The sequence below is a fragment of the Mirounga leonina genome, unplaced genomic scaffold, assembly GCF_011800145.1.
Source record: "Mirounga leonina isolate KUSES-001 unplaced genomic scaffold, KU_Mleo_1.0 Mir_82, whole genome shotgun sequence".
Taxonomy (NCBI): domain Eukaryota; kingdom Metazoa; phylum Chordata; class Mammalia; order Carnivora; family Phocidae; genus Mirounga; species Mirounga leonina.
The window spans coordinates 38,951,959-38,972,917 of NW_023270825.1; the positions used below are offsets into that span (position 1 = coordinate 38,951,959).

At 34.2% G+C, this 20,959-nt stretch overlaps 1 protein-coding gene and 1 pseudogene across 1 annotated transcript in view; both read left to right on the top strand.

Annotated features, from left to right (window-relative positions):
* Positions 1–20,959, top strand: part of CUNH14orf39 (chromosome unknown C14orf39 homolog) — a 163,699-nt gene that overhangs the window by 136,118 nt on the left and 6,622 nt on the right. Inside the window, exons 12-16 of the mRNA XM_034993380.1 lie at positions 5,156–5,241; positions 5,327–5,385; positions 10,700–10,761; positions 11,860–12,038; positions 15,758–15,896. Of these exons, the coding sequence (XP_034849271.1) occupies positions 5,156–5,241; positions 5,327–5,385; positions 10,700–10,761; positions 11,860–12,038; positions 15,758–15,896 (525 nt within the window). The remainder of the gene's footprint in view (positions 1–5,155; positions 5,242–5,326; positions 5,386–10,699; positions 10,762–11,859; positions 12,039–15,757; positions 15,897–20,959) is intronic.
* On the top strand, positions 12,048–14,941 carry LOC118002684 (annotated as a pseudogene).

Genomic DNA, 20,959 nt, shown 5'->3' on the forward strand with positions numbered 1-20,959 from the left:
TTAGTGAAACTTATTAATTCTGAATATGTATTAATTACAAAAATTTTAAAATCTAGTACTAAAATTTCAGATGAGATCAATATGGGTTGAAGGTGGGAAGATAAATGAAGGAAAAAAAGTTTACCCAAATTCTTTCTTTTTGTTTGGGGATGGAGGTAGAGGAAGAAATGAATACTGATTTACTTATATATTGTTGGAAAAATGTGAATTCATGCATGTGCATTAAACATGTAAGGGTAACCAACATAAATAAAATGAAGTGTGTAAGTTTTAAAATAGTAGAAGAAAAAAGATGAAACAGAAAACTTAATCAGTCCAACAAAAGGCAGGAATGGAAGGGTGGATAAAATAGCTAGAACACATTATAAATAGAAAATAAATAAGATGCCATAAATTGTTCCAAACAAATCTATAATCAGAAATGTGACAGAGGTGCTTCTGTGGAATATATATACAAATATAGCCATATACTTTTTTTTCCTCTTCCAAGTTTTAAAATTCCAGTTAGTTAACATACAGTGTAATATTAGTTTCTTTCAGGTGTAGGATTTAGTGATTCATCACTTACATACAACACCCAGTGCTCATCACAATAAGTGCCCTCCTTAATACCTATCACCCATTTAACCCATTCCCCTGCCCACCTTCCCTCCAGCAACCCTCAGTTTGTCCTCTATAGTTTATAAAGAGTCTGTTTTATGGTTTGCCTTTTTTTCCCCCCAATGTTCATCTGTTTTGTCTCTTAAATTCCACATATGAGTGAAATCATATGGTATTTGTCTTTCTCTATTTCACTTAGCATAATACTCTCTAGCTCCATCCACGTCATTGCCAATAGCAAGATTTCATTCTTTTTTTTATAGCTGAGTAATACTCCATTTCTGTGTGTGTGTGTGTGTGTGTGTATGTGTGTATGAATATCTATCTCCTTTATCCATTCATTAGTTGATGGACATTTGGGCTCTTTGCATTTGGCTATTGTTGATAATGCTGCTGTAAACAGAGAGGTGCATGTATCCCTTCGAATTAGTATTTTTTAAAAATATTTTATTTATTTATTTGACAGAGAGAGCACAAGCAGGGGGAGTGGCAGGCAGAGGCAGAGGGAGAAGCAGGCTCCCTGCAGAGCAGGGGGAGCCTGATGTGGGACTTGATCCCAGGACCCTGGGATTGTGACTGAGCCGAAGGCAGTCGCTTAACCAACTGAGCCACCCAGGTGCCCTCGAATTAGTATTTTTGTATTTTTTGAGAAATACCTAGTAGTGCAATTATTGGATTGTAGGGTAGTTCTATTTTTAACTTTTTAAGGAACCTCATACTGTTTTCCAGAGTAGTATAGCCATATACTTTTTTTTTTTTTTTAAAGATTTTATTTATTTATTTGAGACAGAATGAGAGACAGAGAGCATGAGAGGGAGGAGGGTCAGAGGGAGAAGCAGACTCCCTGCCGAGCAGGGAGCCTGATGCGGGACTCGATCCAGGGACTCCAGGATCATGACCTGAGCCGAAGGCAGTCGCTTAACCAACTGAGCCACCCAGGCGCCCTAGCCATATACTTTTAAAACAGAAGAGCTGAAACAATTTGACAAATGAAGGGTGAAGGTAGAAGGAAATGGGAAATATATACCAGACAAATGCAAACAAAAAGCAGATGTAACAATGCCATATAAAATAGAGTTTAAGACAAAAAGCATTAATAGGGATAAATATATTTCATTTTTTTTAAAAAGAATAACTTAGTAAGTCCTAGGAACCATAATGCACCATATATAAAGTAAAAATTGATAGAATTCCAAGAAAGTATTGAATCCACAGTTTAAAAAGAATAGTTCTCTCAAAAAAAGTACTATCTTGAGTTTAGGGGTTGAGTTTGGCTACATGTGTAACAATACAAAACCAAATGAAATAACAGCATCTTAAACAAGATAAATATTTATTTTTCTCTTACCTGCCCATGAAATTTAAAGTAAGAGACTCAGGTTCACTTATCAGGGCTGATAGCATCATTTCTACAGTGTCATTTCTCAGGCTCATCTATGCTTTCTTTTCCTGATATTTGCAGTATTCACTAAAATTGGCCATTTACTACAACTAAAAGGATATCTCAACCAGTTCTAAAAAGTTGATCTCTTTATTTACCACTATATAAAAAAACAAGTTCAACAAACAAAGCCCTCCTCTCAAAAAAGTATTTAGCAGAGGAAAAAGAAATTCACACACTTTCAAATTATTTGGGGGTTATAGAAGAAATCAAAATAAAATTTAAAAACTATTTAGAAGAATACTATAAGCCAAAACCTGTGGAATGTAGCCAAATTGTTCTTCAGAAATTTGTATTTGAAAACAAGTATATTAGAAAATAAAGATTAAAATTAGCTGAACTCTAAGTATGAAAAGTTCAAAGTATGAAAAAAGCGCAACTCAAAACAGGAAAATAACAATCCAAAGAAAGTGGGAATTAATAAAGAGAAAAGCAGAAATTAATGAAATTAGAAAGTTAGGCTAATCAGTATAGCCAAAAGTTAGTAACTTTTAAATATCAATAAAATAAAATTTCAGCAAGTATAAAAAAAAAAGAGAAGCCCCACCTCTCAAAAGAAAAGAATAATAAGGGGAAAAAGTGCATATCATCATACATAGGGAAGAAATGTTTTCGAGGTCCTAAGAGAATACTATGCAAGACTTTATATCAATAAATTTGAAAATTTAGGTGAGGGCGTTAATTTTCTAGGACAATATAAATTGTTAAATAGACTGAAAAAGACATGAATAGATCAATAAACTAGAAGAAATGGAAATGTAAGTGAAACTGAAATGTAAGCAAATCTCTGTTTTCCTCTTTCCTCCATTACTTACTTGCCTCCCTTCTCCCTCTGTCACACACACACACACACACACACACACACACACACACACACACCCCTTTCAAAACACACCAGAATCAGTTTTTCGGGTGAATTCTATCCAACCTTTAAGGACTAAGTCAGAGTTTCTAAACTGTGACACCATTGACATTGTAGACCAGATAATCCTTATTTGTAGGGTTATCTTGTGACCTTCTAGGGGCCAATAGCACCTCCCCCCAAAGAAAAGACAATAGAAAATGTCTCCAGACATTGTCAGATGTTCCCTGGGAGGCAAAATTGCTAGTTGAGGGCAATCTCTTTATTATTATTTATTATTAATGAGCAATTCTAGAATATAGAAGTTGGAAACTAGCCAGCAAATTATGCATGGCTAATTCATTAGGTAGCAAGGACAAAGATAGTGAAAGAAAAAATTACACATTAGTCTCAAGAATGAACATACATGTAGAAATCCAAATAAATTATTAGCAAACCTAATTTGGCACTGTAACATTAAAAAAAAATGTTATGACTAAACTTGGCTTTCCCAAGAATTACAATGATAGTTAGCATTAGAAAAGTCTATCAAGCATATTGACATTACATCAACAGATTAATAAATAATTTTAAATAAAGGTTTAAAATAATTTTTTTTAAAACAACATAAGGGAAACTCATACTCTTAGATATCAAAATGTTTATCATAAAATTCATTTTTAAATGTACATTTCAGTGGTTTTTAGTGTATTCTAAAGGTAGTGTAACCATCACCACTGTCTTAATAATTCCAGAACATTTTCATCATCCCAGAACATTTGTTTTTTTTTTTAGGGTGGGAGAGAGAGTGAGCGAGCAGGGAGGCAGGAGGGAGGGGTAAAGGGAGAGGGAGAGAAAGTATCTTAAGCAGGCCCCATGCCCAGTGCAGAGCCCAGTGTGGGGCTCAATCTCACAACCCTGAGATGATGAGCTGAAATCAAGAGTCGGCCACTTAACTGACTGAGCCACCCAGGCACTCCATCCCAGAACATTTTAAAACATTATCAAAATGCAATGATTATAACAGTGTGGTGTAAGAAGAGACAAATTGATCAGTGGACTACATCAAAATAAAAAAATTCTGTGTGACAAAAGACACCAACAAAGTTAAAGAGAATGACAGAATGGATAGGAGATTGGTATACAGAATGTATAATATATAAATACTAATACAAATTAATTTTTAGGCAAAAAGTAAGCAAAAGATAAAACAGTTTACAGAAAAAGTGTCACAAAACAAAAGGTGCTTGAGCTCAGGGGTACAGGGAAATGCATATTGAACCAACGAGATATCTGGTTTCCCCTATCAGATATGCATACACTACAACATTTGATAATATCTATTAAAGTCAGCAATAGTGGGAATGTAATTTGGTGTAATTACTTTGGAGGACTGGTTCATAGTACTTATTAAAAATAAAAATGCAAATATTCGGCAATTTTAGTTCTTGGCATCTATTGTAAACAACTACTTAACTTGTACAAATACTTTTACCAGGGAGCCCATACAAAATGTATATTGTTTAAAACATACATTGAAATTAACAACACTTATTCTTTAAGGGACAAATGTTCTTTAAGGGGCAAGGTCTTTTCTTATGATCTAAAATCACAATAAGATTACAGAATTAAGACCAATGGCTGTTATAACAGAAATAAATGGGATACATTTTCCTATTAAAAGATATTTTTATGTTGAGTCAAATAAGAAAAATCAGGAACTCTTCAAAATGAGTGACTCACGGAGAATGAATGACTTGAAACAGACAATACAAACATTAGTAAAGCAGTGGCTTAGATATTAATATTAAATAAAATTTAAAGTTAAAAATGAAATATTACCTTTTTCATACATATATAAAAAACAAAATCTCAGGTTTTAATCTTTTAACCTGCTATTTTGCTTTTTTATGTTCAGTTTAAGAGGTTATAGAGAATAGACACAAATCATTTGAGAAAATGGTAAGATTGACTTGATTAGTAATAAATACGGGATAAACATTTTTAAGTTTATCTTAAATGTAGAAATACTACCAAGCATAGTTGTTATACTTGTCTAAAATACCAAATTCCTTAAGAGTCTTAAACTTTCCCAGTATTTGACTTAATATTTTGTATGTAGTGGTTTCAGTTAATGTTTGTAGTTGTTGTTCATATTGCTAATGATGAGGAGGAGAATGACAATGTTCTTGGAGAACCTTCAGTAGCCAGGGCAAGCAAAAAATTTTTGTTATCTGTGTAGCCAGTTCTAATACTTAATTTCTTTTGTTCAGGTACTTAATGACTCTACTCTGAATAACCATTCAAAATGCTCAAATCCTGTGGCTATTAAAAATTCACAAAATATGATGCATTTCAGGTAACTTTTAAAATAGGAAAAATGTTTTAATTTCTGAAATTAATAAATCAGCAAATAATATAAAAATTTATTTATTGTATTTTAGATTGTTAACCCCACAGAGACAATCAAATTGCAGTCAGTGGTTTGAAATAGGAGATACAGGTATTTGCTGTTTATATTTTTCCTAAGAAGTGGGAGTAACAAATTATATCCAGCTTTTATACTATTTAAATACATTATTTGGATTGTTTGCCTCTCTGGTTAACTGACCATCCATGCCTGGTTTTTAAAAACATTTTTCACTAAATATAAAATATTTCATTGTGAAAGATTTGGAAAACAGAGAAAAATACAAAAGAAACAAAGATACCATCACCCAGATATAACTGACACCATCCATACTGGTATATGTTCTTGTCCTTTTTTCCTATGTATATGTGTGTTCTTTTATTTTTTTTCCCCCAAATTTGAAACAGTACTATATATAATTTTGTAAACTTTTCTTTCCATTTGATTTCTGTTAGAGTATTTTTCTATGCCATTAAATAGATTTTATTTTTAATGACTGTATCATACGCCATTGTAAGGATATGCTATAATTCATTTAGCCATTCTCTCAAAATATTGAATTATTTTTATATTGACTTATTTTAATTATTTAGCCATTCTTTTTCAAAACATTAACTATTTTATTGTTTCCAGGTTGGGTTTTTTTCCTAATGCTACTATATTCTTTTACATAAATCTTTTACTATCTTGGATTATTTTCTTTGAATAAAATCATAAAAAGGTCACAGGATATATATATATATGTAATGTATATATAAATATATGTATGTGTATATGAGTTTATTATGCTACAGTCAACTAGCTGTTGGAAAATTTTAAGGGTATCACACCCTTGAAAAAAACTCGTTCTATCTCTTTATGTATATATATGTATGTATATATGTACATGTAAATACATAATATATATAACATAATATGTAACATAAGACATCTCATATGTACATATACATATATACATTTACTGGTCATCCAGTAATGAATAACAGTTATTCCACTTATATATATATATATATATATATATATATTAGGCTATATAAAAGTATTCACTTCTTCTTGTCTGTATCATGTGGATTACAAACTTTTATTTTGAAGTTTTAAAAATGGCTCATTCTATTGCATCAGTAATAAGAAGTCTCTCAACAAACAAAATCCAGGGCCAGAAGTCTTCACAGGTAAATTTTACCAAACACTTAAAGAAGAGTTAATACCTTCTCTTAATACCTGGAATAATACCTATTCTTCTCAAACTATTCCAAAAAATAGAAAAGGAAGGAAAACTTCCAAATTCATTTTATGAGGCAAGCATTACCCTGATACCAAACCAGATAAAGACTCCACTAAAAAAGAAAACTACAGGCCAATATCCCTGATGAACATGGATGCAAAATACTAGCAAACCAAATCCAACAGTACATTAAAAGAACCGTTCACCACTATCAAGTGGGATTTATTCCTGGGTTGCAAAGGTGGTTCAGTATTCACAAATCAATCAACATGATACATCACATTAATAAAAGAAAGGATAAGGGGGCGCCTGGGTGGCTCAGTTGGTTAAGCGACTGCCTTCGGCTCAGGTCATGATCCTGGAGTCCCAGGATCGAGTCCCGCATCGGACTCCCTGCTCAGCAGGGAGTCTGCTTCTCCCTCTGACCCTCCCGACCCTCCCCCCTCTCATGTGCTCTCTCTCTCAGTCTCTCTCTCTCAAATAAATAAATAAAATCTTTAAAAAAAATAAATAAAAGAAAGGATAAGAACCATACGATCCTTTCAATAGATGCAGAAAAAGCATTTGAAAAAGTACAACATCCATTCATGATAAAAACCCTCAATAAAGTAGGTTTAGAGGGAACATACCTCAACACAATAAAGTCCATACAGAAAAAACACACAACTGAAATCATCCTCATTGGGGAAAAACTGAGACCTTTTCCTTTATGGTCAGGAACAAGATAGGGATGTCCACTCTCACCACTTTTGTCCAACATAATACTGCAAATCCTAGCCACAGCAATCAGACAACAAAAAGAAATAAAAGGGAACCAGATCAGTGGGGAAGAAGTAAAACTTTCACTATTTATAGATGACATGATACTATATATAGAAAACCTGAAAGACTCTACCAAAAAACTGCTAGAACAGATAACATGAATTCAGTAAAGTTGCAGTATACAAATTCAACATACAGAAATCTGTTTCATTTCTATATGCCAATAATGAAGCAGCTGAAAGAGAAATTAAGGAATAAATCCCATTTACAATTGCACCAAAAACCATACGATACCCAGGAATAAACCTAACCAAAGAGATGAAAGACCCATACTCTGAAAACTACAAAACACTGATAAAAGAAATGAAGATGAAATGGAGAAACATTCCATGCTCATGGATTGGAAGAACAAATACTGTTAAAATTATCTATATTCCCTAAAGTAATCTACACATATGATGCAATCCCTATCAAAATAACAACAGCATTTTTCACAGAGCTAGAACAAACAATTCGAAAATTTGTATGGAACCACAAAAGACCCTGAATAGCCAAAGCAACCTTGAAAAACAAAGCTGGAGGCATCACAGTTCCAGACTTCAAGTTATATTACAAAGCTGCAGTGATCAAACAGTATGGTACTGGCATAAAAACAGACACATAGGGGTGCCTGGGTGGCTCAGTTGGTTAAGCGGCTGCCTTTGGCTTGGGTCATGATCCTGGAGTCCCGGGATCGAGCCCCGAGTCGGGCTCCCTGCTCAGCGGAGAGCCTGCTTCTCCCTCTGCTTATCGCTCGCTTGCTCTCTTGCTCTCTCTCAAATAAATAAAAAAAATCTTAAAAAAAAAAGACACATAGATCAGTGGAACAACACAGAAAACCCAGAAATGGACCCACAACTATATGGTCAACTAATCTTTGACAAAGCAAGAAAGACTATCCAATGGAAAGAAGACGATCTCTTCAAGAAATGATGTTGGGAGAACAGCCACATGCAAAAGAATGAAACTGGACTATTTTCTTACACCATACATAAAAATAAATTCAAATGGATGAAAGACCTAAATGTAAGACAGGAAACCATTAAAATCCTAGAGGAAAACACAGGCAGTAACCTCTTTGACATTGGCCATAGCAACTTCTTACTAGATACATCTCCTGAGGCAAAGGAAACAAAAGCAAAAATGAACTATTGAGATTTCATCAAAATAAAAAGCTTCTGCACAATCAACAAAACTGAAAGGCAACCTACGGAATGGGAGAAGATATTTGCAAATGACATTATCTGATGAAGGGTTAGTATCCAAAATATGTAAAGAACATAAAACTCAACACCCCCAAAACAAATAATCCAATTAAAAATAGGAAGAAGACATGAATAGACATTTTTCCAAAGAAGACATACAGACACATGAAAAGATGCTCAGCATCACTCATCATCAGGGAAATACAAATCAAAGTACAATGAGATATCATTTCACACCTGTCAGAATGGCTAAAATTAACAACACAGGGAACAACAGGTTTTGGTGAGGATGTAGAGAAAGGGGAACCTTTCTGTGATTTGTTCCACCTGTTTATAATCCTCTATATATACTAAGCTGATAGAGTGTTAGACAAGGGAAGAATGGCTGATCTCTAGGAACAATGTACCCCTAATACAGATATGTGGGGAAATGCATATTATCTGGCACAGTCTAGCTGCTGTTCAGCATATATGTTAAGGCTTCATACCCAAAAAGGCATGTAATTATCTTAGAAGAAAAAAAGGACTCTCTTCAACAATCTCCAAGCCTGTCTTTTGAGGAAGTTAATGAGTGGTGAAAATAATAGTTGTGACTTAACTGCAAAAGGCAAAACTATAAAGCTTTCAGATGATCAAATAGAAAAACATCTATTCAAGGTAGGAAAGAATTTCTTAAATAAGAATTAAAAAGCCCAATCAGAAAGGTTGATAAATTTGGCTATATTAAACTTAAGAATTTCTGTTCATCAAAAGACATTATAAAAAGAATGGAAGGGGCACCTGGGTGACTCATTCTGTTAAGCGTCTGCCCTCAGCTCAGGTCATGATCTCAGGGTCCTGGGATCAAGTCCTGAGTTAGGCTCCTTGCTTAGCAGGGAGTCTGCTTCTCCCTCTTCCTTCGCCTGCCACTCTGCCTACTTATGCGCTCTCTCTCTCTCTCTCTCAAATAAATAAAAACCTTAAAAAAAAAAAGAATGGAAGACAAGAGGATATATTTTTAACACAGAAAACTGTCAAAGGACTGGTTTCCAAAATTGTACAAAGAACTTCTACAAACCAAGAATAATAAGACAGACAACCCAATTAGAAATATGTGCAAAATATGCAAATAGGCACTTCAAATAGAGAAACTCATGTGGTAAATAAACATATGAAAAGATGCTCAGCAAATTAGGAAACTGAAAAATAAAGCCACAGTGAACTATTACACATCCAACAGATAAGCAAATTCAGAAAGTCTGACAATACTAAGTATTAATGAGAATATAGGACGATAAGAACTCTCACAACTATTGGGGGAAACTCATTTATAAATGACTATATATTGAGACCATATCTAAATTATAATTAGAGCTAATAGTTTTGTCTGGTGAAATTGAATGAGTTCCTAAGGTAACTTGGGATGGCTAGGTACCACAACAAAAATTGATAGTTTGGAAACTAAACTTTGGAAAATAGTTTAAAATTTGGTAAAATGAAAGATATACATACTCTATACCTCATAATTCCACTCCTAGGTATATACCTGGAGAAATACAAGTACATACGTACAAGTATATATGTAAAGGCATGTTCATATCATTACTGTTTGTAATAGTCTCAAAGTAGAAACACCCCAAATGCCCATTTGCTAGTAGAATAGATAGGTATATTATGTTGTGTTTGTACAATGGAATACTTTACACCCATACAAGTAAGCAAATTATGTCTATATGAAACAATACAGATGAATTTTACAAGCATATGCTGAACAAAAAAAGCAAGACAAAGGACACCTATATTACCATTTTATCCTATAACGTTCTAAAACAGGTAAAATAAACTGTATTACTTAGGTGATAAAACTATAGAAAGCAAATCAAGGAAATAATCCTTACAGAAGTCAGGAAAGTGATTACCTCTGAAGGGGATGATATGAGGAATATGGGGCCTTTTGGAGTATGTATGATGTTCTGTTTCTTTACCTGGGTGATGGTTACATGGGTATTCTCTATAATTTTCTTTGTTAAACTGTTCATATGGGTTTTATTCTCTTATCTGTATGGATTGGGTTAAACTGTATGAAATTGCTATTTTTGTAGGTCAAAAACAAATATTGGTAATTTCTTATTGTTTGTATGTTTTATTTACAATTAAATTGCCAAAAGAAAAAAGTTTGTTCTCCTATAACAAACAGATGCTGAGTGTGAAGATAAAGGTACAGTAAGACAATTGAGAGAATCAAAATGTACTTCACAAGTAAGTCAAATGTTTGATTTCTAATTTCTAAGCAAAATATTCCAATTTAAAATGTTTCCACTTTAATTTCAGATTAAGTTTAATGAAGATTATATATGTGAGGACTAGGTGTTTTAGGTTGGTAATCAAGTTCCTGTGGTGTTAAAGCTTCTATTCCTTAGAAGAGTTTTAGATTAAAAAATGAAGCCACAAAAAGTTTACAGGAAAATATACAAAGAGTTGTCATTAATAATTGACTATATATATTGATGCCACAACTAAATCACAACTGAAGAAAACAATTTTGTTTGGTAAAATTGAATGATTTTCTAAGGCAGTTCAAGACCAGTGGTTGCCACAAAAGTATTTTCAAAATATATTTTAATAGTGGAAAATTTTAATGATAGATGTAGACAATGTTTATTGGCTTTACTAAGGTAGCTACTAAGGGTTAAAACAAGACAAATGACATAGAATTCTGCTCAAGAAAAACAGGTAAAAAGAACATTCTGAATTTTTTTGGTGGAGAGACCCAAATTATTTCTGAAATAGGATTTAGTATAGCAAACATATTTGAGAAATCATATTCTTACCCTACAAAATGATATAAAGGAAAATTAGTATTCATGTTCTCAACCTTTGCAGAGAAAGTAGTGTAATGAATTTTTAAGGACAAAAATGTACAAAGAACACAGCCAATGAGAATAAGATTTCTTAGAATTAAATCACTTTTTCCTTCCTGTGTCATATATAATTCCTGAGCCAGCACATGATGTGGAAATTTAAAAAAAATCATTCCTAACCATTTTTCTTCATCAATTTGATTATGTTCTGGTTATCCTTTCCTTTTTCAGGTAGAGGTAAGGGAGGTAGAGCTGGGAAGAAAAGAAAAATTAGAAAATTAAAAATAATTATTTTTCCATATTTTGCACAATTATATTTTGGTATCACTTTCATCAGTTATTCTTATTTTACTTATTTTGTCTATGAAATGATAACATCATAGATTAATATGGTGTTTTTCCTCACACATTTTTACATATGTGCATTTGTTAATGTAATAACCTCTTTAAAAAATAACATTCATTTTTATAGTTTTCTATTATTTTGAATTTGCAGGTTATATGTGCAGAACATTTTGGGAAACCAATAGAAAATAATAGTGCTGAAGTAGAAGAAAAGGCTGAGAATTTTCTACAAACTCCTGAAATTCCTTTATTTTTAAGAACCCCTGAAGCTGTGAAAACACCTGAACCTTTGGAGAAATTATTGTTTCCTAAAACCCCTTCTTTTGAAATGTAGGATTTTAATTAATAATTATCATTAAAGAAATCTGTATATATTGAGCCAATATTTTATAAATAATAGGAATAGTAAAATGTCTAGTTCCTGTAACTTTAAAAAGGTTTTATTATGGAATATTTCAAATATACAAAGGAGAGAGACTAGTGTAATGAACCTCCATGTACCTAGTATCCTGTTTAAACAATTATTAACATTCTACCATTCTTGTTTCATAGAACCTCTTCCCCATTTTTCCTACAGCATTCAGCTGAAGATGGTATAGATTCTGAGTACTTACCCAGTGTAATAGTATATACATTTAAGATTTTCCAAAGGATAAAAAATGTATGGAAAAATATTAAATGTCAAGCTAAAAAGCTACTATCATGTATGGTAGATTGTGGGCATCATTGAATAATGTTCCAGCTGTCATTTTTCCTTATGTTGTAGTGTCTAAAGCAAGAATTGCCATCTGTTAAGTAACCTTGGTAGGCAGAAATATCTCTTAACATGATTATTTAACTTTGGAAACCACAGATTCGTAGTTTACAGCCAAGAGAATAGGCTGCATTTAACCTTTTTGTTTAGTTTAATCCCTTTTTAAACTACAAACTTTAAGATTCTTTTAAAACATATGTCAAACAGATTCCACTTCAAATTTCTCTCACCCATGTTCTACTTCTGTATTTTAAATTGCTAGTAAGAGTTTTATATATTAAAGTCACGCTGTTGACTCACACACAGTATATTCAAAGTGGAACTCATCATCAAATATGAGAACTGTAAAAGGATATGGCAGCCATATGCTAAAACCTTGGTTTATGGATGAGAAAATTGATCTGTAAAGTTAAGTGACTCATTGATGGTCAATGGAGACAGTTACGGAAGTATTTTCAGATTTCTATCTTATTTGACAATAGCATTAACTGTGTCTAAACACTTTATAAATATTGCTCATTTAATAGGCACAACTTTATGAGATGTAAATACATTATTATGCTTATTTTATAGAAGAGGAAACAATCCCAGGTGATAGAACTTGTCAGTGATAGAGTTGAGATTCAAATGCAGGCAGCTTGGGAGACAATATGGCAGATGGCGAGGAGCTGGAGAAGAAAAGAAGGAGAATAGAGGAGCTGCTGGCTGAGAAAATGGCTGTTGATGTTGGGTGTGGGAACACTGAAGACTGAGAAGTTTGCTGGAACCATGTAAAAAAGTTCCTTGAGCGATCTGGACCCTTCACACACCCTGATTTCGAACTGAGCACTGAATCTCTCCAGTTTTTGTTAGATACATGCATGTAAAGTTCTGGTCATTGGAGCTGGCAGCTTAGGATGTGAGTTCCTAAAAAATCTGGCGTTGTCTGGTTTTAGATTTATGTTATAGACATGGACACTATAGATGTTTCCAATCTAAATAGGCAGTTTTTATATAGGCCTAAAGATGTTGGAAGACCTAAGGCTGAAGTTGCTGCAGAATTTCTAAATGACAGAGTTCCTAACTGCAATGTAGTTCCACATTTCAACAAGATTTCAGGATTTTAATGACACTTTCTATCGACAATCTCATATAATTGTATGTGGACTGGACTCTATCGTAGCCAGAAGATGGATAAATGGCATGCTGATATCTCTTCTAAATTATGAAGATTGTGTATTAGATCCAAGCTCCATTGTTCCTTTGATAGATGGGGGGACAGAAGGTTTTAAAGGAAATGCCCAAGTGATTCTGCCTGGAATGACTGCTTGTATTGAATGCACACTAAAACTGTATCCTCCACAGATTAATTTTCCCGTGTGCACCATTGCGTCTATGCCCAGGCTACCAGAACACTGTACTGAGTACGTAAGGATACTGCAGTGGCCTAAGGAGCAGCTTTTGGAGAAGGAGTCCATTAGATGTAAATGATCCTGATCATATTCAGTGGATTTTCCAAAAGTCCGTGGAGAGAGCATCACAATATAATACTAGGGGTGTTACCTATAGACTCACTCAAGGTGTAGTAAAACGAATCATTCCTGCAGTAGCTTCTACAAATGCAGTTATTGCAGCTGTGTGTGTCACTGAAGTTTTTAAAATAGCCACAAGTACATATATTCCTCTTATACTTGGTATTCAGTGATGTAGATGGACTATAAACGTACACATCTGAAGCAGAGAGAAAGGAAAACTGCCCAGCTTGTAGCCAGCTTCCTCAAAATACTCCGTTTTCTCCATCCACTAAACTGCAGGAGGTTTTGGATTATTTAACCAAGTGCTTCTCTGCAGATGAAATCTCCAGCCATCACAGCCGCATTAGAGGGAAAAAAATAGAACACTTTACTTACAGTCAGTAACCTCTATTGAAGAACGAACAAGGCCAAATCTCTCCAAGACATTGAAAGAATTGGGACTCGTTGATGAGCAAGAACTGGCAGTTGCTGATGTCACCACAACACAGACTGTACTATTCAAACTTCATTTTACTTCTTAAGGAAAATAAATCTGCACATAATAGAAAACTCATGAAAATATATTACGTGGATGCTAAGAAATTTAATGTCATTTTTAGCATTAGTTTTGCTGGAATTTGACTTTTTTATATAATGAACCACTCTTTTTTAAATTTATAACTTACCCTTGAAGACAGAATTTTGGGGTTGGTACTTGTAAGCATTTTCATTAATAATATGAGAAATGATGCCTGGAGAGGGAGATAAAGAGCAAATGTATTCTTTCAGAGGAGGAGGCAAGCCCTCTCTTTTGTCTGAATTTTGCTCCTATGGTCAAAGAATGCATTCCTCAGTTTTCATTTGAGCACCCACATATAGAAAAGATGTCCCTTTAAAGAAAAAAAGAAAATTAAGTTTTAAATAACATTGAATATTACACCCTGACATCTAGAGCATGTTGAACATAGCCTATTTCTTGCTTGATTTAATATTCATTTAATTGTAGTTATCCAAATGGATATTAATTATTGCAAAGGTTACCTTGTCCATACTAATTTTAAATGGTGTAGTAGCTGAATACTTGTGCATGGAAATGGGAACTATTTTCATGTTTACTTGTAGTGCCATAGAGGCCAGTATGCACAGTATTAAAGCCAAGACGTGGATGTTTGAAAGAAAAAAAGTACAGGCAGCTCTACCTCCAGAATTCATTTAACCACTGTGCTCTCTAATTATTTTTCCCAAATCATTTTATAGTTTAACTTCCTTATGCAACAATATGTAATGGCTGCCTCCTCATCAAGACTAAAATCTTGTAATTGTCTTTCAAGATCTTGGAGACAGTATAGCCTCAAAGTTAAGAGCTGGGACTTTGAATCGGGATTGCTGAATTCAAATCCCAACCCTGGCACTTACATTTCTTGGAGAAAGTCATTTAACCTTTCTATGCTTCAAAATTTTCTTCTGTAAAATGGAGGTGGTAATAATAGTACCTATTTCATAGGTTTATTGTGAGGAATAAGTAAGTTAATGCCAGTGGAAATACCTAGAATAGAGCCGGACAGTATGTTCTCAGTTGGAATTCATTATTATTCCATAATTGATTGTTCTACTTTAACATTATTTTCCACCTCAAACCATCTTTTTCTTAAGAGGTTTTTCACTTCAATAACTATTCTCTCCCTTTCCCTACTGTGCTAATTCTTACTTCTGTGCTATTGTTTAGCAGTCTGCAATATTTAGTAATATATTTTTAACATTTTTTTATTTTTAACATTTTTATTATTATTTCTTTGTAACAGAAATAGAAATATAATGCCTGAAGGTCAAACACAAAAGGAATCCCCTGGATTTTCTTTTCTTACAAATTATACTTCTAGATCTCCTGGATTGAATTTATTTGATTCTACTATATTTGATTCAGAAATCTCATCAGATCAGGTAATATGAGAAGCTAAAGTTTTATTTCTAAAAAACTACACTGGAACCTCAAGTAATTTTTTTAAGAGAGAACACACATGCACTCATGCATGTAAGCAGGGGTGGGGAGGGACAGAGGGAGAAAGAATTTTTTTTTTTTAAGATGTATTTGAGAGAGAGTGAGCAAGTGAGCGAGCAGGGGAAGGAGCAGAGGGAGAGAGAGATTCTTAAGTAGACTCACCACTGAGTGCAGAGCTCGACTTGGGGCTCCATCTCAACACCCTGAGATCATGACCTGAGTGAAAATGAAGAGTCGGAAGCTTAACCAATTGAGCCGCCCAGGTCCCCCTCAGGTAATTTTAATTCTTTAGTATCAAACTGTCTTGGAGCAGAGTACAAAGCAGAGGCAATTTTTTAAAAAGATTCTGAGTATTGATAATGTAGCACAGTTCCCCCATTATGTTTTTGTTTTCAATTTCAGGTACCCTCAGTTGATAACTGTTTATAAAAAAAAGAATCTCAGGATAGGGATGCTTTAAATTGCAGTCAAAGGCAGTTCAAAATTGATTTGGCTTCATAGTTCATGTGGCTAACTTCTAAACAAACTTTTCATTTCTCAGTGTGAAAAATTCTCCAGGTTATTAGTTGGTCTTTTTATTTACATATGTGTACGTAGCAACATTATCGGTTAATTTTAAAAGACCTAGTTTTCTCCAAATAGTGATTTCTGCTATTCAGTGATAGAACAGTAAGGTGCTTATTTCTGTTATTTGGCAATTGAAACTGAAAATTAAGATATGCTTTATTTGATCATAGAGACAGCACAGTGTAGCAGTTAAGACCAGACTCTGATGCCACACTGGTTGAGTGTGTACTGGAGGTAGCATTTTGAGTACATAGCTCCCTGTTTCTCATCTGTAAAATGGAAACAAGAATTTTTGCCATTGCGGGGTGCCTGGGTGGCTCGGTCGGTTGAGCATCTGCCTTCAGCTCAGGTCATGAGCTGGAATGGAGTCCCGCATGGGGCTCCTTGCTAGGCGAGGAGCCTGCTTCTCCCTCTGCCTACCGCTCCCCTGCTGTGCGCTCTCTTTCTCTCTGACAAATAGATAAAATATTTATTTTATTTATTTTTTTAAAAAAGATTTTATTTATTTATTTGACAGAGAGAGACACAGCGAGAGAGGGATCACAAGCAGGGGGAGTGGGAGAGGGAGAAGCAGGCCTCCCGCTGAGCAGAGAGCCCAATGTGGGGCTCGATCCCTGGACCCTGGGATCATGACCTGAGCTGAAGGCAGACGCTTACTGACTAAGTCACCCAGGCACCCCTAGATAAAATCTTTAAAACAAAAAAGAATTTTTGCCATTGGTTTTATGGATATTAAATGAGTTTATATGCATAAAGCCTTAGAAAAATTCTAACCACTTAATGCTAAAATATGTTATTATAATAAGTATTATATTGTTGCTCATTTAAATTAGTCACATTTAGCCAGTTTTATGTGGATTAGAATATTTTATTCCTATACCCCCCATTATATATATTTTTTAAAGATTTTATTTATTTATTTGAGAGAGAGAGAATGAGAGACAGAGAGCATGAGAGGGAGGAGGGTGAGAGGGAGAAGCAGACTCCCTGCTGAGCTGGGAGCCCGATGTGGGACTCGATCCCGGGACTCCAGGATCATGACCTGAGCCGAAGGCAGTTACTTAACCAGCTGAGCCACCCAGGCGCCCCCCCCATTATATTAAATTGTTGAAATTATAAGTTTATTGATGGATGATATAGTACAATACATTTTATAGTATTTCATGTCTTCAACTTTGTCTCAATTTTTATCTCAATGCTTATTTCAAAAAAATTCCCAGAAGGTGTGTGCTGGGCATAAAAAAGTAGAATAAAATTAGATAATTGTCATTGCAATATTAACATTAATGCAAAATACATGTATGTAACCTTAACAGGAAACATGTACATTTGGATAAAGAAGACCACAAAAACTACTGAAAAAAATTATTGAGTATATAGAGAGACTTATGGAATAGCTACATAGGAATAAAATATTGTAAATACGTATTTCTTCCCAAAATAATTTATAAATGTAATTCAATTCTAATCTAATTGGAATTATGGCAAGATGGTTTATCTTTAATTTTTTATTTTGTTTTGCTTTGTAGTGTTGGGGTGGGGAATGAGATTGACAGATAATTACTAAGTTTCCTGGTCAAGAGAAATCAAGAAAATGTTCAAAAATAAGATTGGCAATAAATTAAGATGGAATCCTAAAAAATAAAAATTAATCCAAAATAAAGCAGAGAAGTAATAGAATAACAAAACACAGAGCAAACATAAAACAAATAGTAAAATGTTAGACCCAAATATGAAAAGTTTTAATAATCACATTAACTATAAATGGACTAAACACTCCATTAAAGGTGGAGATTATAAGAGCAGATCAAAAAAATGACCCTACTATAAGCTATCAACAAGAAACATTTTATTTTTTCTTTTTTCAAGTTTTTGTTTAAATTCCAGTTAGTTAACATACAGTGTAATATTAGGTTCAGGGTAGAATTTAGTTATTCATCACTTACATACAACACTCAGTGCTCATCACAATAAGTGTCCTCCTTAATAGCCATCAAACTTCCACTGTTTGCAGGTGACGTGATACACACACACACAAAAACCACACTGGAATATTACTCAGCCACCAAAAAGAATGAACTCTTGCCATGTGCAATGACATGGATGGAACTAGAGGGTATTATGCTAAGCAAAATATGTCAGTCAGAGAAAGACAAATACCATATGATTTTACTCATATATGGAATTTAAGAAAACAGATGAACATAGGGGAAAGGAAGGAAAAATAAAGTAAGATGAAAACAGAGAGAGAGGCAAACCATAAGAGACTCTTAACAATTGGGAACAAACTGAGGGTTGCTAGAGAGGAGGTGGGTGGGGGGATGGGGTAAATGGGTGATGGGTATTAAGGAGGACACTTGATGTAATGAGCACTGGGTGTCATATGCAAGTCATGAAGCAGTAAATTCTTCCCCTGAAACTAATACTACACTGTATGTTAACTAACTACAATTTAAATAAAATCTTGAAAGAAAAAAAAAAGTAAGTGGATGGAAAAAGATATATCATAAAAACTGTAAGAAGGTCACAGTGGTTATACTTATATCATTTTAGGTAATCTTCTAGACAAAGAATATTGCTAGAGATAAAGAAGGACATTTCTTAAGAATAAAAGGGCTGGGGGCGCCTGGGTGGCTCAGTTGGTTAAGCGACTGCCTTCGGCTCAGGTCATGATCCTGGAGTCCCGGGATCGAGTCCCGCATCGGGCTCCCTGCTCGGCAGGGAGTCTGCTTCTCCCTCTGACCCTCTCATGCTCTATCTCATTCTCTGTCTCAAATAAAATAAATAAAATCTTAAAAAAAAAAAAAAAAGAATAAAAGGGCTGGGGCGACTGGGTGGTTCAGTCGGTTAAGCATCTGCCTTTGGCTCAGGTCATGATCCTGGGGTCTTAGGATCCAGCTCTGCATTGGGCTCCCTGCTCAGTGGGGAGCCTGCTTCTCCCTCTCCCTCTGGCCTCTGCTCACTCTCTCTCTCTTTCTCTCGTTCTCTGTAATAAATAAAAGGGCCAGTTCTTAAGAAAGATATAACAATGACAAATGTGTATGTGCCTAATAACAGCTTCAAAATACAGAAACAAATGAAAAGCAGACCATAAGGAATACAGTGAGTGATACTGTAATAGCAATGTAATGGGACAGATTGTAGCTATACATGTGGTGGACATAACATCATGTATAAACTTGTCAATTCACTAAGTTGTACACCCAAAACTAATGTAACATTGTCAACTATACTAAAAAATACAGAAACAAAAATTGACTGAATTAAAGGGAGAAATAGAAAAAACACAACTTGATTGGAGATTTTTAGCACCCTTCTCTCAGCACTTGATTGAATTAGACAACATAATCAATAAAGATCTATAAAATCTGAACACTACCATCAACCCTCTTGACCTAACTGACATTTATAGAACACCAACCACATTCAGCAACCTCAGCTCCACAGCTTATATAGGCATGTCTTGTCTTACTGCACTTTGCAGATACTGCTTTTTTTTTTTTTTTAAATAAATTGAAGGTTTGTGGCAACCCTGTGCCAAACAAGTCTACTGGCATCATTTTTCCCAACAGCGTTTGCTTACTTTGTATCTCTGTGTCACATTTTGGTAATTCTCACAATATTTCAAGCTTTTTCATTATTATTATATTTGTTATGGTGGTTTGTGATCAATGATTACAACTCATTGAAAGCTCAGATGAAAGTTTGCATGTTTTAGCAGTAAAATATTTTTAAATTTAATTATGTGCAATTTTTAAGACATGATGCTATTGCACACTTAATAGTGTAGTGTAAACATAACTTTTATATGCATTGGGAAACCAAAAAATTCATTTGACTTGCTTTATTGTGATATTCACAGTTTTGTGGTGGTCTGGAACCAAACCTCTAATATTTCTGAGGTATGCCTGTATATTCTTTTCAAGCGCTGATGGTATATTCACCCAGACCATATTCTGGGCCATAAAATGAGTCTTAATAAATTTCAAAGGATTGAGATCATAGTGAGTATGTTCTATGTCCACAATATAATAAAATTAGAAATCAATAAAATAGAAGGAAAATCCTAAATAATTAGGCCATGGATCAAAGAAGAAATCATGGGGCATCTGGGTGGCTTAGTCGTTAAGCATCTGCCTTCAGCTCAGGTCATGATCCCAGGGTCCTGGGAATGAGCCCCACATCAGGCTCCCTGTTCAGCAGGGAGTCTGCTTCTCCCTCTCCCACTCTCCCTGCTTGTGTTCCTTCTCTTGCTTTGTCTCTCTCTGTCAAATAAATAAAATCTTAAAAAAAAAAAAAAACACATCACCACATCAAAAACTAATGATGTATTGTATGGTGACTAACATAACATAATAAAATTAAAAAAAAAAACAAAACACAAAAAAACAAAAAAAAAGCCAAAGAAGAAATCATGAGAGAAATTAGAAAAGGTTTT